Source organism: Euwallacea fornicatus, chromosome 13 (assembly GCF_040115645.1).
Source record: "Euwallacea fornicatus isolate EFF26 chromosome 13, ASM4011564v1, whole genome shotgun sequence".
Taxonomy (NCBI): domain Eukaryota; kingdom Metazoa; phylum Arthropoda; class Insecta; order Coleoptera; family Curculionidae; genus Euwallacea; species Euwallacea fornicatus.
In genome coordinates, this window is record NC_089553.1 from 2,190,031 (window position 1) to 2,205,724 (window position 15,694).

Sequence of the window (15,694 nt, forward strand, 5' to 3'; positions counted from 1 at the left end):
TATATAGCCATTCGGTAGTAGATTTTCTTCGTAGGAAATTGTACGATTTAAGCTCTCTTTCAATAGGTGACGCCACTACAGTGTTTAGACTTTTAATATACTGAGGGTTTGAACTTCAAATTTTTAATACGTTGAATGCGTTATCTTAAATCATTCTGCGTTTAATTTATTTTTTGTCGGAATGAGAGATACATTCAAGTTATATGCAGCTAAATCTTTTAGAAACATTGGGAATTAAAATTACTAATAAGATTTAATAAAAATATTATAGTAAATGCTAAAAACATTGCCGATTACGAGGTATTCAGAAGTGGGAATTGTGATCGTTTCAGGACCTTACATGCTCAGATGAAAGAACACCAGTGTTAGAAAGCGTGGCTTCATCAGAGAATACAATGTCTTGATAAAAGTATTTGTTTTCCATGATTTGAGTGTTCATCAAGTGACATTTTTGTTTGTAATTGATTTTTGCGTGTTTTCAAAGGTTTCAACTAATTAAAACTATTTTTCAGCATTTCTTTGTAACGAAAAGAAAACTTGAAACGTTGAGAACTGGTTCAACCGTTCTGGAATAAGCAAACACTTTCATAAACAATACATTTTCCCCGTAAAGTGTAAAATAAAAAAACTTTCTTTTCTTGGTAACACCATGCGGGACATACTGCAGAATAAAAACTATATAAAAGAAATTTAAATTAAAAAATGCATATATAAGATATATGTGGGAAGATATAAAATAAATATTTCAACTTAGCAGTTAACTGGTTAATTAAATGCTTAATTTTGATATTACTGCTCCTTGAGTTTTTGAGATATTAATTTCATTCGTGGAACACCCATTATACTTACTGACCCAAAAATGTTTTCATGTTTTGTTTTTGGTCAAAGCTCGTTCAATATCAGAGGCTAAGTGAAATATTATAATTTTATCATAAACTAATCAAAAATTGTATTTATTTCCAGCAAAATGGCCATTCAAACCAACAACATTCCTGCAAATAGAAATAAACAAAAACTGGGAAAATAACCATCCATCCACCAAACCAATTTCCTCTGAAACCTGCTATATCCGCTCACCTGTAGCAGCGTCCTTAATAAGACCGGTTCGGTACTACAGTCTTCAACTTCCTTCGACGTATTCCTTACTTTGAATTCCTCTACCTTTAGTCTCATAACTGAAACATTAAAGAAGTAAATTCTTAAAGTCAATTGGCATGCCATGGAGAATCATGTTGAAAAAAATTGTTCGAGGTACCTACCTTCTATGTCGAGGCGGCACGTAGGAGCAAGAAATAACGTTATAAGGCAAGAATATCACGACGGATAACATCGTCGAATTCCTTCGCATACCGTCGATATGTCATGCACATATACATATCCCAGGACAGGAAATGACTTCTTCAGCATTTTGATTGCCGCATTTGGTATTTCCCTAGAAGTTCAGTAGGTACCTTTCTAATGAGGAAAATTATGGCGTTTACTACGAAAACTGCTTTCAAGCTTCACAACCCCTTACGCGTTAGATCTAACCAGCACGTTCACTGGGCACCAATAAATCGCCCAATCCAAGCATATACGGAGTGTTCGTTTAACAGCCCTTCAGACTCCTATGAGTTTATTTGTAATTTCATTAAAAACCAACTACGGGGTTATACACATAGGAGTCTAACGAAGGTGACTTTGAAAATTACCGACAACCTACAGGGTGGTCCGAAAAAGCGGGGAGATAAGAAGTGTTATTTTTTCAAAATGAGACCATCTGCATTTTTTCCACGAAGTAAGATAAGATCAGCAGGGGATAGTTCCTAATTTTTTTACCCTGGGATTCAGTGACATGAAACTATGACATTTTAAAAGAAACTTTAGACATTTGGAGTGTCTGATAAAATTTGATAATTTTGAGATGGATTTTGATCTAAGATCTTCTTAGCAGGCACGAATACTCATTTCGCTAAAAATACACGTAGGTTGTTCACAATAACAACTGTAATTTTTATCTTTTCAACTTAATTTTCATAGATTTTTTTTCCAATTGGATGGTATGTTTTTTATCTAGTAAAACGAAAAAAAAAGTCAATTTCCTTCATTTTGGATAAAAAGATGTCATATTTACTTAAACAATAAATGGAATGATTAATTATTTTGGGAAAAGCTGCGTTCATGATTAAGCGCCTAAGTGTTAATTATACGTTGTCACGATTCGATGCTTTTTTGTTTTAAGTTTTGACAGCTCGTTAACCTCCTCACCAATGTCTCTCACGTTAATTTTTGGGTTTTCTACCACCGATAAAGTGATGTCCGGTTCATTTCCTTCTACGATTAACTTTTTTCTACGTTCCTTTTCGTAGTTAAGACTTCCCGTCCGTTCAAAACGCTCCTTTCGATTTTCTAGGCTCCTTATATTAGGATGTCTTTTATTAGGAAATCATTGAATGTCTGTTGGAAATTGTTGTGTCGACATGCTAATTAACAATTCCCACCACACGCACCGATTACATAAATTACACTAATAAGTTCTTGTTGAGTACTCTTCATTTTGATTGTTAGCTTTGAAACAAATAAATTTCTAAGGAACAGAAAATTGTAAATAAACTGTCAAAACTGAGAATAAAAAAACATCGAACCATGACAACGTATGATTAACACTCAGGTACTTAGCTATGAGTTTCCCATTTAGCAACGCTTTTCCCGAAATAATTCATCATTCCATTAAGATGTACTATAAATATGACATTATTTCATACCAAAATGAAGAAAATTGCACTTTCTTCCATCCTATGTCACAAAAAACACACCATTCAATTTGAAAAAATAAAAATTGAAGTTGAAAAGGTGAAAATTACAGTCGTCATTGCGAACACCCTGTATGTATTTTTGACTAAATGAGTATTTGTGTCTGCCAAGGGGATTTTAAATGAGGATCCATCCTAAAATGATCAAAATTTAACTCAAATCTAATTGCGATATTAATTTCTTCTATTAGACACTGCAAATGCTTAAAATTTCTTTTAAAACTTCATGGCTTCTAGTCGCTGCATTTCGGGGTAACAAAATCTAGGAACTAACACAGAATCCACAGAGGATCCTGGCACGCGCCAAAAGTTCAGGTGGTTCGATTTAAAAAAATTACAGGTCATGCCGCCTCGCTTTTTGGGACACGCTGTAGGTAATTTGAAAATTTGCCTTTTTTAGCCTCTTATGCATCCCCATAATTGTTTTTTTTATGGAATCACAAATAAACTCACAGGAGTCCGTGGGGCTACGCAATGGACACCCTGTATTTCAGGAGGCAGCTGAAATTTGTTGCGAAGGAGTATACCATTAACCACGCCCTATCGTCCAGGTGTAAAATGCGGGTAAAAAACAACACGAGTCAAATAGATAATACCTTTTTACAGCCATGATACCATCTTCAGTTGAACTAAAGTTTCGGCGGTTAAAGGTCATCAGGGGATGCCCACATGAGCGTAATGGACGAAATAGCTTGCGATAATTGGTTCGAAGATATCAACAATGTGAAGTGCCATTTATATTTCAATGGTGAGATTGAAGAGATGCAGAGCAAGAGGCCTCTGAGGGAGAAAAACAAGCATGTGCCCCACAACCAGAAACCTCTGCAAGTGGTGGCGAACAGGAACGCAAGGGAGAGGAGGAGGGTACATGCTGTTAACAATGCTTTTGTTAAGTTGAAGAACGCGATTCCCATTCAAAACACCAGGTCGGTTATTTTGCCAACATGGTAATTTACGTTAAAAAAAATGGTGATTGCAGAGGTAAGAGAATAAGTAAAGTCAAGACACTGCTCTACGCCATTGACTACATTCGCACTTTGGATGGAATTTTGAGGGAGTGTGCAGGCTACAGCTCTGATTGCTACGACTGGGTATGTTGTTAAACATGAGGCTGCTTTAGAGAGAGAATGTAAGGCATTTGTGATTTAAGGCGGATTTGGGTACCCATGAGAGTCTTGGCAACTGGAGCTATAGTACACACGCAGTACAGAGCAGGGAATGCTAGGGGCACCTCCTTACCACAAACCAAATTGTGAAAACAATATTATCTAGTCATTTTTTTTTTGTATTAAATATAACAGTCCTCAGGAAATAAAAAGCTTAATATAGACCTCTCAAATTTGTCTTTTTCTAGCATTATAAACGCGCAGCAAAATACTGTCAAAAGGCGCTCAAAGTATAAGCCATTTTTGTTACACTCGCACTCACACTCACAGGTTCTAACTTACGGGTTAAACTCACACTCATACTCTCACTCACAGGTCACGGCTCACAGGTCACAATCACAAGTTACAAGTCACACTTATATTCACAGTCACATGACAGCCTGATGGTACTCGTCAAAAAAAAAATACGGCTAAAATTAATTATTAATTTAAGGAGCTCCTTTTATAACACTTTTTACCAATTAATAATAATATTCTTTCTGCTAGACAGTTAGTGCATGCCCTGAGTATTTATAATTTAATGGTTTGGTTCAGTATGGAGTCTGAGGAGCATATCTCGCAAAGATACGGCTATTTTGAAAGAAGAGGAGTTTGCACTCCTGGGTACTTGTTGCAGTAGACCTCATTATTCCAGTTTTCTTTAGTTTTCCTGTCCAAAATCCTTCAAACTCTAGTTTTAACGTGCTTCTCAACGCATTCTTTTAATTCATAATTATTGCTCCCATACATAGAATTTCTATATATAATGATACTTCATATATATTGTGGCTGATTTTATCATAATTGGTCTCTCTTTTAAATCAAGAAAAATCTGTAAAACCGCTTAAAAAACTATTGATTAGAAGCTTTAAATGAAGCGCTTTACCGATTATTCCAAGTATAAAATCATACCTTCCAGATAAAATATCTCTTCAACCTTTCAATATTTTTGTCCGACATGCAACCTCTAGTATTCCGTGCGGCTCTAAATTATCCCCCCTGTGAACATTTTAACAAGTTATTTTTTTTTTAATTTAAAAACATCATTAAATAGGACAAAAATATTATTTTTGGACGTCGATTTGTTTTTTTTTTAAATGTCGCTTACGTCACCGTTTTTAAATTAAAATACGGGTCAAGTGGTATCTCAAATTAAATTTCTTTTAAAATCATATTCACTGGTGTATTGTGATTCAGAATTTATCAGTTAGTTTTTGAGAAAAACAGGTATAAATTTAGTAAAAAATTCAATACAAACTCAGTTAAGAAATACGTAAACACTGGAAGAAATTATTTGTTGATATGAAATTGGTTTATTTTAGATTTTGCGTTCATAGTCTTTGGCTATTTTTATTTATATTTTTATTTGTTTGTTTTTTTTTTTAACCAAAGATTGTTTGTGCGGACAAAATCAATTTCTTATCAACAAACACATTTTTTCATTGCTAATGTGTTATTTAACTGAGTATGTTACCTTTTAAACCTCATTTATACCTGTTTTTGTCACAAACTAATCGATAGATTTTTAACGGCAATGTCCCATTGAGTGTAGTTTTGAAAGACCTTTAATTTAGGGTGCCACTTGAGGCATGTTTCAATTTTTAAAAATCGGCCATTTTATGCTATTGGTGACATAAGCAACATTTAAAAATATTAAAAAAAAAACGTCAAAAGACAGTATTTTTTGTACTATTTAACACTGTTTTTTAATTTAAAAAAATAATAACTTGTTAAAAAGTTAATAAGAGGGATAATTTAGAGCCGCACGGTATGGCGAAAACTACACTTTTTTCTTTGGAATTCCATAATGGTGTTTCGGATCTCAAAAATCATAAAATGCTACTAAATTCTGATGATATTCCGCCGAAATAAAGTCCCAAATTTCCATTGTATTTATGTCTGATAAATCAAGATCCAACCGTCTTTCACGCTGTCTCCTAACTTAGGTCGAAATAATAATTTTAGCTTTTGGAAATGGTGTTCGACACCGACTTCGACAGTTCAGAAATGTAAAAGCATCACCGAAATTTGATGAAAAAGTATTTCAGAAATCATTCACTTTACTCCCTACTCTAGGACGAAGAGAAATTCCCAAAGCCCTTTTACATTTCCAGCGACGGAGAAATGATTTCGGATATAAATAAAGCTGGAGAGCGGTTAAATTTAGCTGAACAAGAACGGGAATTATCCCTAAGAGAAAAGTTAATCAACTGGCAGAAATGCGAGCCGTTGGCTGCCAGATCCATCAGGAAACCTAGCATGAGAGAAACATTTTTTTTCTAAGGAAGGAAATCTTCAAGGATACCCGATCTGGCATTTGGCGACTGGGTTATGTCAGATCCATCCGTCAAGGGGACACCTACTCACTGAAATTTTCCCTATTCGCCTTGTTCCCATTTGGGACCGCCTCTCGGCATTCCTTGAAATGGTGGGTATGAGAGAAACTCGGTTGAGTGAGAATCAACGTTTGGTATTCCGAGACAACTTCGGGAGATATCTTATCATCCACCTGCTGCGAAGAAGCACGATGAGGTTTGGACAGATATCTTCGCTCGTCAGTAACATGGTACTAGTTGTGGTCTTCGTAGCAGCAGAGTCTGAAAATGTACCATAATTTGGAAAAAAATCAACGCAAGCAACAGAGTTCTACACCTAAGGATTAATCTTTGGTAATTTTTTAGAACTCGAAAGCACTATTGTTGATTGACGATTTGGGCGAGCATTGGACAGGTGTAGAGGAGTAACCCCAGAAATGTACCCCTATGAACATCTTCGCAAGGGGGTGATAGCTGTTGCCAGCTAGACAGAAATTTGCCGAGATGGACGATTATGCAATCTATGCAATTTTCAGCTCATTTAGCGACTACACTAGAGCGAGCTAGATTAGAACCAAGTAGGAAATTGGAAGAATCCCATCTTGCAATCAGTCTCTGATGAAGGGGTTAGTGAGCCTCCGCGTCCGGCGCCGAACTGTCCGGTTATATTTATGTTCGCCATTGAACAATATTAAGAAAAACAAATTGACACAGCGGCTACAAGAAGTAGGTCTTAGAGAATATACAGGGTGATTCATCAACAATGGGACAACCGAAAGCTGGAGATACTACACGTCAACTGAAGACGATTGAAGAAAATATGCCTTAGCAGAAAGTTGATAGTTTGGGATATACAGTGTCCGCTGTATACAGGACATTTCAAATTCGATTTTCATCATTGGTATCTCGGAAACTAGAGATGCGAAGAAGTTTAAATGTAGGCAACATTGCGTAATTTAGTGGTTAACCAAATGCAGTTTTAAAAATTTGAATTTTCTGAGTATTTCCCTAAAAAAGCAAAAAAAATTAAAAGTTGGATATTATGTTTGTATTTTTTAGCAACTATTTTTGTGTCGAAAAATCCAATGTAGCACCTATAAGAAAAATAAACTTGATGATGGTAGCGGAAAAATGAAACGTCGAATGGCAAATCCGAAAACGTCATCGCGTAGCCGAAAAAACGTGAGAACGAACATCTGTTTGTGGTTTCCTTGTCCAACAATGTTAAAAAAAAATATTAAAAACCAAATTTTCAAATTTTAGTGTTTTTCAGTTGTCTTTGGAAGTTCGCAGAAAATTTCAATTTTGATAACTGCATTCGCTCAAGCACCAAATCACGCATTTTTGCCCTCATTTAGATATCTTAATATCTTCTTCAATTTCCGAGATCCTAATAATGAAGGTCGAATTTGAAACGCCCTGTATATGGAATAATGGCAATAACTTTTTATCAATTTTTCTATTAAAAAATACTTAAAGAAAATGTTAAAATGCTAATTTTTTGTCACTTTTTTTATCACCTTGAACTTTTTTCTCTTACGTCGTAACATTTCAATGAAGGCGAATTTCATCATAGTTTTTCCAAATATCATCCTCTATTTCTGAATTGTTTTATGATATTTACACTTATTTACCCATACAGATATATTAAACTTTGTAGGGTTTAGATAAGAATTTTGAGAAAAAAATTATTTTTCTTATTTTTTCAAAATAATTACTCTCGATCAGTAAAAGAAAACAATAATGTGCTGCTTACAGAAATTAATTGTTATTTAACGTTCACAGCATTTGCTCAAAATGTTTTCGGTCGTTATCCAAACACAGCGCTATTTTTCGCATGAATAATCTTCTCACGTGAACATAGGTGTCTTGCCTGATTGATTACGTTATACCGACGATACGAGCCTTCAAGTCATTTACGTTATATGGTCGATCCTTATAAACTTGATCTTTTAAATGGCCCCAAAGGAAAAAAATCCTAAAGATTTAAATCAGGTGACCGGGTTGACCGCCCTAGTTCAAAAAGCAATAATTGTATACTGTTTTTTTTTCCGGATTGCTGTTTACTTGACTTCTATAAAACATAGAGAATATTTTTATAATTTTGTTTTTTTGATTGAATTTAATTTTTTTGGATAATATAAGAAAAATAATTTTTTTCTCAAAATTTTTCTAATCTAACCACAATAAATTTTGATATGTCTGTATTCACAAATACGTGTAAATTGCAAAAAACAACTAGAAAATAGATCAAAAACTGACAACAAATGAGCCTTGTAACTTTGACCTGAAATATTTCATGCTAAAAACATTATTTCAAAAGTTATTGTCATTATGCCATACACATGGAGCCTGTATACAAGGTGTTGAAAGTTTACAGGTAAATTTTTTTTGCTCTTATTCTGAAAATGTCTAGGTTAGATACTTGAAAATGTATAAAGTTACGTGTTTTTTAAATGAAGAATAAGATACGTCTTGTAATTTCCGCGTTGCCAATGGCAGGCCCCACTTAAAGTAAATTTGACAGAATTTATCGTTAATAACTACCCACCTTACATGTCTCAAATGAAATTTGAGTCAAAATCTGAAAGAGCAATTATTTTTCCGTTAATTATGTGTTCTTCTTCATTTCGTTATCTCGGTCCGTTTTCGAGAAAAATATATTTAACATTATTTAACAACTTTTAACCCAACACCCTGTATATACCCGAAACTACCAATTTTCTCCGATCGTCATCATTTGACGTGCAATATCTCCAGCTTTCGATTGTCGCATTGCCAATGAGTCACCCTGTATTATATAAACAACAAAATGACCGAATCGTCTTAGTATTTACATGGCAGAAGGTGCCCTACCCAGAAACGGTCATGTCTTCACGGTATTCCCACATGAACAGCTCGAGTTGTCGAAGATTCCGAGAATCTACTTATTAAAACTAAAAAGTATTTTCCAAGTCGATAAGTACTTCCGCACAGAGGCGGAGATGTGTTATTTCTGGTCTTTACGAAGATAAAGTAAACTCCAGCAACCGAGCAGGGCTATGAGCAGATCCTAATCGTAGTTTCAGAAGTGTTGATGATAGGAGGAGACTCTGGAAACGGGAAGGGATTGAAACAACAGAATGATGTGCAGCCTCCAGCACTGGTCACCATCCAAGCCATACACCGATCCAGCCAAGTCAAACACATCATACCCGATATACCGGTTCGCACTTGCAGCAATTACTTATCCGGCATGTTGAAAAAGTCTGGTATAATTTACTTGTCAAAAAGTCGCAGGTTCCCTTCAATAACCTGAGTAAATTATGAGTCGGGAATTAATTACGGCCTACCGGTAATTAGAGGATTTAGCGGAATCACCGACATTGTAGCGATGAAATAGGCGAGGAATTCCAATAAGAAACATCCTTTAAGGTGGAATCAGCTTAATTGCTCGTGTGGGAATGCTTCGACGAACTTATTTCCGTTATATTGAAACACCATCGGTGAAGGCTGAAACGGCAAAATCGTTGCTGTCACTGACTTCTTCCGAAGCTATGAACCAAAGCACACTTAAAATTCACATCGTATGGCTGTGCAGTTATTGTTATTGCAAAAACCTCTTCTCTTACAACAATTCCCCTTGTATGACTTGATTTAATAATAACGATAGTGGCCACCGACTATGAATGCGAAAACGATTATTTACGTCTAGGACAAGCCCGTGGAACAGTTTGCGAACTGTTATTTATTGTTGCATGTTTGGCAGTTGTTAACATAGCGCGAGGGTTAACTGGAGGAATAACGGTACCTGGAAGTGTTACAGCAGATCTCTAATCAGGCGCTTCCTTACCGTAGATTACGCAAATTACGTAAAGAGGGAAAGTAGAACGAGGCCCGTATTGGATAATTTGTTTCACAGTGGAATTGGCACCACATAACCAGGACAGACGCAGCCCTCACTTTTAGCTTCGCATGCGCACCAACGTCTCCATTGTTGACTTGTTTGCAAATACAGGGTGTCTATAGGGTGCAACAAATGCAAGTCTATATACGAAGATTTCGGAAATGGTAGGCATGCAAAGTCGATTAAATAGGGTCAGAATTGCGTATTTTGACGTATTTGTCAGTTTTAAAAATTGCGTATTTTGACGTATTTGTCAGTTTTAAAAATTGCGAATATTTTCGGAAATATCCGATAAGAACCGAAGTTTGGAATTTTCGCAAAAACACTGAAAACTATGATCCGAGAAAGCTGTTAATGAAACATTATTAGAGCACTTTTTACATAGCTTTCTACTGGTGCAATCGGTATCTTTGCTTAAAGATTGGTTCTTGATATATCATGAGCTACTTTCAGTTTTCTTATGCCATCTTGGATTTTCACAAAATTGGAATCCACATGAAATTTCCTTTCCAGTAATGTATTACGTTTCAATATTTTAAAGGATTTTATATAAATAAAATTTAAAGAACCTTTCCATCTAAGGAGTACTGAGGTGTAGTGACAAATTAACTCGGCAAAAGTCACATTGCATTTTGGTGACTTTATTGTTTAATAAAACTGATAGACTGAGTAATAAATAAATAAATTAACAAAACACGATCTGAAGTTTGTCGAGTTGACATAGCAACGTAATTCAAGGCTCCTTTGATGAAAAAGTTTTTTTACTTTTATTCACGCAAAATCCATTAAAATATTAGAGAATAATACATTAATGAAAAAGATATTTTGTGTAGATTGTAATTTTCAGAAAATCGAAAGTAGGTTGAGATATCTCAAAAGCCGATCGTCGAGTACAAATACCGACCACACCAGTAGAAAGCCAGATAAAAAGTTGTTTAATAATATTTCCTTATCAATTTTCTTCGAATAATGGTTTGCAACTTTTTGAAAAAAAAACCTAAAATCCTCATGTCGGTTTTTATCGGATATTTCCGAAGGTATTCGAATTTCTTCAAATTTGCAAATGGATTATTCTTGCGCTCCAAAATGTACAACTTTACTTTCTTTCAACCGACTTCGTATCTCTCACCGTTTCTGAGATCTCCACATATAGATTTGAATTTGTTACACCGTGTATGGCCAATTAGCCTTCAAAGTTACACAATAAATTATACAACACTTTTTCCTTGCAGATGGAGTTCCTGCTCGGCTTCTCCTTCCAGGTGTTCATAAAAAATCAAAAATCATATGAAGTTAATTATACATCTTTCTTGAATCATCATAGATATTGCTAAGCACGTGGGTCAGGCAGCTGAACTTTTACATCTGGTTAAATTCTGACTGACCACCTGGCCAAAATCGTTCGATATTAATGTGGAAACGTTAAACAAATCTTCTATTATTAGATTTTTTCAAGTCCGTGGTCAATTAAGGAAGGATTTTGAATCGTCAAACCATGGACAACGTGCGGGTCAGAGGCCAATTTGACACAATAGAGAAAGGGGGATAATAAATAGAGAAAATTATACAGGCAATTTAAGAATTCTATATTTGAGGTATGAATCCTCCAGTGCAAAATAAAAAAAGGTCATATAAGCATGTGCAGAGTGTTAAAAATTAAGGTAAAATTTGGTTTTTATTTTATTGTGCTTAATCTACCGCAGAGAAGAGCTTTTAAATTTTTTATGCGTATCAGGTAATAGGAGGTGATTAATAAGAGAATAGATTGCCGTTAACTACTATATATGTCAGTGTATTTTCTGAGTTCTTGATCCATAAAATCCTTTAGAAAAATTTGCTGGAACGTCACAGGTGAATTTTAATATTTTTCTTAATTTCTTTAATCTATTGTCTATATTGATTTTTGTCCAAATTCTGTTCAATATCCTCACAAATTAATTAATTCGTAAATTGAATCAAAGCTCCGAACCTAGAGGTTTTCGGATTTTTTTTCAGAATCGGAATTCCACGATTCCTTGATTCTTTTTACACTACTTTTTAAAGACTAAACGGATTTCAGACTTGCGCGGTCTTTGACAGGTAACAATTTTGATACTTATCTAGCGTTTTTGACATTTCATTGTTTTGAATTGTACATATAATTTTATCGGTAACGATATAATTAACGTCGCCTGTAGACCTCTAATTTTTCTCTCACAAATCCAAAAAGCCTTACGTCACTACGGCAAGACAAAACAGGCGGAAATATAGGCAGCACACGGAACAATATGGCGCTGTAACACTGCCGCGCCAATCGCACGGCCTACTTTCCACGCTGCGCTTTGAAGAAAGATCATTATTTAATAACTCGACGTAATTATCTTAACTAATATCATGCAAAAATCGCCGCTTTAGTGATTATCGATGGCCAGCCTAGAAGTTTATTTCTGTTTAAATTTATACCAAATAGGAAGCTAAATTGCTCTTAACTTCCACTGACGCCATGCTGATTAATTTTTATAAGACCGGAATCTTTATCATCCGTGACCTGTGTGAACTTTTCAATTGGCCTCATTACAGCTCGTTACTCGTAATGAAAAGGGGACTTTATTATTGCCTTCTTTAATAGTACCGTGACGTATTCGCTATACCTATTTGATGACAAATGCCTGAAATTTCCGAATTCGTCGAGGCGGCGGCAACGTCGAGCCCGCATGCGGAATGCGCCCGCGGCGTCGAAACGTAGGAAGGAAGGAAAGCGGAGTCGGCGCGGGGGCGAAGGAGGGGCGGGTCGTACAGAGATGCTGGATCAGTCGCTGACCTTGCAAGGATCGAGCCTACCGCGGAACCATCCGACGTTGCCACGCGTCGCAGATTCGCTGGAAACTCCCTGCAGTAGATTAACTAACTAAGGCTAATTCACTTAGAATTGGGAGCGACAACGTTGCGTTCTAAGAAACCGGACCCAGCACGCCATCGAACCAAGTCAACCGGATGTGGCTGAACAAAAACGACCGAAAAGAATTTCATCGGCGAGATGACGATGATGATGGTACCTTCCATCGTTGCGTCTCGCTTCCTCTTCCCATTTAAACGTATGCCTCTCCTTATATACCGAGCTTTTTTTATTGAGGAGGCACTTGGCAGGTATACTGCCATTACGGTCGAATAAATATTCTCTGATCGAATGCGTGGAGGACTTTTTTCGATAAAATCGTTGTTGAATAGACCATAGAGAAGAATTTTCTTAGATAATATGCCACGTTCTTCGCTACCAACTATTTTTTCGAATTAATTACCCATGCATTGTGGTGTTGTAACTTTCACAAGAACGAAGATTAAGAGTGTCGCAAACTTCAGTCCCTTTGCCCGTGACTTTGACACACTAATACGTCATTAACATATACGGGGTGATTCGTTGGGAATGGGAGATGGCAAAGCCCGAAATAGGCGACACCGAAATATAACGATTAGACCCAATATATTTTAATACCAACGTTGCGTGTGTTAAAGTTACTGGGTGTTTAACATTGAAATTCCTGATTAATTCTTTGAATTTTCATGGCAACAACACCAAAATTGGTGTACTTAAGTTGTCGAAGATGCCAAGTAAGAATGTTGATCCAATTTTTAAATAGCTCCTACAGGACGTTGGTTGCAAACCACCGTTTTGGCATATTTGGTCATATTTTTTTATTAATGCAAATTCTCTTCAATATAATGAAAGAGTGTCAATTTTTGTTCAAAAAAGGCATTCTCGTTTAATCCCGATATCTCTTCGTTTCCGAAATTTTTATCCATGAACTAATCCGTGTAGTACCATTTCGGACCCTTAATTCGTTGAAAAAAAATATAAAAAATTGAATCTTTCAATCATTAAAAACATTAAAGGCTATTAACAAATTAAAAATAAGTCTTATTAGAAAATCCAAATCATAACGCGCATCTCATTAAAAGATAAGTTCTTATGAGTTAACATTGTTACTTTTAAATTACAATTTTTTACTTAAAAAGAGCAACTGACAAGAAAATGGTCTAATTACTTTAACAAGCTAAAGTAACAATACTTTGGAAATGCGTTGCTATGGGAGTGAATCACAACCACCACCGTTTTTGAAGATTTGAAATAGTGCGACTTGAATCAACTTATATCTACAAAAGTGAAAATCTTGTAAACGATGGGAGATATGATAATTAAACGAGAATATATTTTTTGTCTAAAAATAAGCGCTCTTTCATTACATTGATTAAAATTTGACCTTAGTTATAGTCAAATATAACTAAATATACCGAAGCGGTAGGTTGCAACTAGCGCCTTTTTGGAACTAAATAAAGAACTTTGTAAAAATAAGATCAAAATTCTTACTTGATATGTTACAAAACCGAAGTATGCCACTTTTCGTGTTGATGCTATTAAAACACAAAAAATGATTATATTAAGAAATAAAAAAAAAATCAACCTGTAATTTTGATGCACGCAACATTGGCATAGTTTGCCGGATGCAATCGTCATATTTTGATATCACCTGTCTCGAGTATTGCTATGTCTCATTCCCAATGAATCACTCTGTATTAATTTTTACTAAAACATTGTTTTTCGTTCGTCTCGTGTTACGCAGCAGCTCAAGGACCTTACGCAACAAGCAATCAATCGGCATCATTACCTGGTTCACCTACATATCTATTTCCCAATGTTTTTGACGCAGTATTATTAAGTAATAAACTAAAAATCGCATTAAAACTTCCCAAACGAAACTTCCTTGTAAATACCAAGCGCTAAACGTACCAAAAAACTGAACATTGCCTTAAGCCGAAATGGATATTTAACACAAATAATGGTTTTGTAGATTAAGAGGATCACAATGGAAGAAAGGCAGGTACTCGAACTGCTACAACCCATTTCCTCAAATAAAGCTGTTTGCGTTACGGTGTTTAGTCATTGGGTGCGAAAAAAGTATGAAGGGCCATCCCTATACGTACAGGGGGTCTCAGAAGGGTACCGTAAATGTAGAGGCAAATAGGCTTTGATCAAATATGAAGAAAATCGCAAAAAATATGGGTGTGCAAGCTTTCTTTCCAAGATACAAGGTCTGATAGTTTACTTTAAAGAATAAAAAGTTGCAATTTTTTCGACAGAGTTCATACTTTGGATATTAAAGTTAAGGTGCGCTAAATTAGTTCTAAATAAAAATTTCAAATATAATCCCAACGATCTCAATAACAAGTAGAAAAAATATCTGGAAACCTTTTTGCAGATGGAATTCAAACGTTAATTTTTATATTTAAAAACAGGGGAGTATCAGTTCTACTTTTAAAACAGCCGGTAACGTGCTGGTACCATTGCACTTTAGTATTGATAATTTTCGAAGATACATATCCTTTAAGAAAAAAAAAATGTCTAGTTGTCCCAGTGGTGTGCGAACCACCATGTTTTATTTTCCTAAAAGACAGTGTAAAAGACACTTTTTTCTTCAAAAATATCCAGTAACATGCTACGCGATTCACTAAAGAAAGTAAAATATTTTTGCTTAAAAACTATGCCTCCTTTATAGCTGTCAGAGTTGTAGTACTATATGA

The 15,694-nt window shown here is 35.4% G+C and overlaps 1 protein-coding gene and 1 long non-coding RNA gene across 3 annotated transcripts; one reads left to right on the forward strand and one right to left on the reverse strand.

The window, feature by feature from the left end:
* Nucleotides 1-890: 890 nt before the first annotated feature.
* LOC136342970 (uncharacterized) lies at nt 891-1,613 on the reverse strand. Its single transcript, XR_010732722.1, has 3 exons — nt 1,260-1,613; nt 1,045-1,175; nt 891-992 (listed from the first exon to the last, which is right to left on the reverse strand). It is a non-coding gene; the product is annotated as an uncharacterized lncRNA (long non-coding RNA).
* A 1,199-nt stretch (nt 1,614-2,812) lies between these two features.
* LOC136342889 (achaete-scute complex protein T4-like) lies at nt 2,813-4,093 on the forward strand. 2 transcript variants are annotated; one of them, XM_066289145.1, is made up of 3 exons: nt 2,813-3,718; nt 3,772-3,883; nt 3,943-4,093. In XM_066289145.1, the coding sequence occupies exons 1-3, from the start codon at nt 3,462-3,464 to the stop codon at nt 4,015-4,017; spliced, it is 444 nt and encodes a 147-aa protein (XP_066145242.1). In that variant the 5' UTR covers nt 2,813-3,461; the 3' UTR covers nt 4,018-4,093. The 2 variants fall into 2 exon arrangements, with proteins under 2 accessions (XP_066145242.1, XP_066145244.1); XM_066289147.1 differs by having other exon boundaries at nt 3,927-4,024.
* Nucleotides 4,094-15,694: the final 11,601 nt, after the last annotated feature.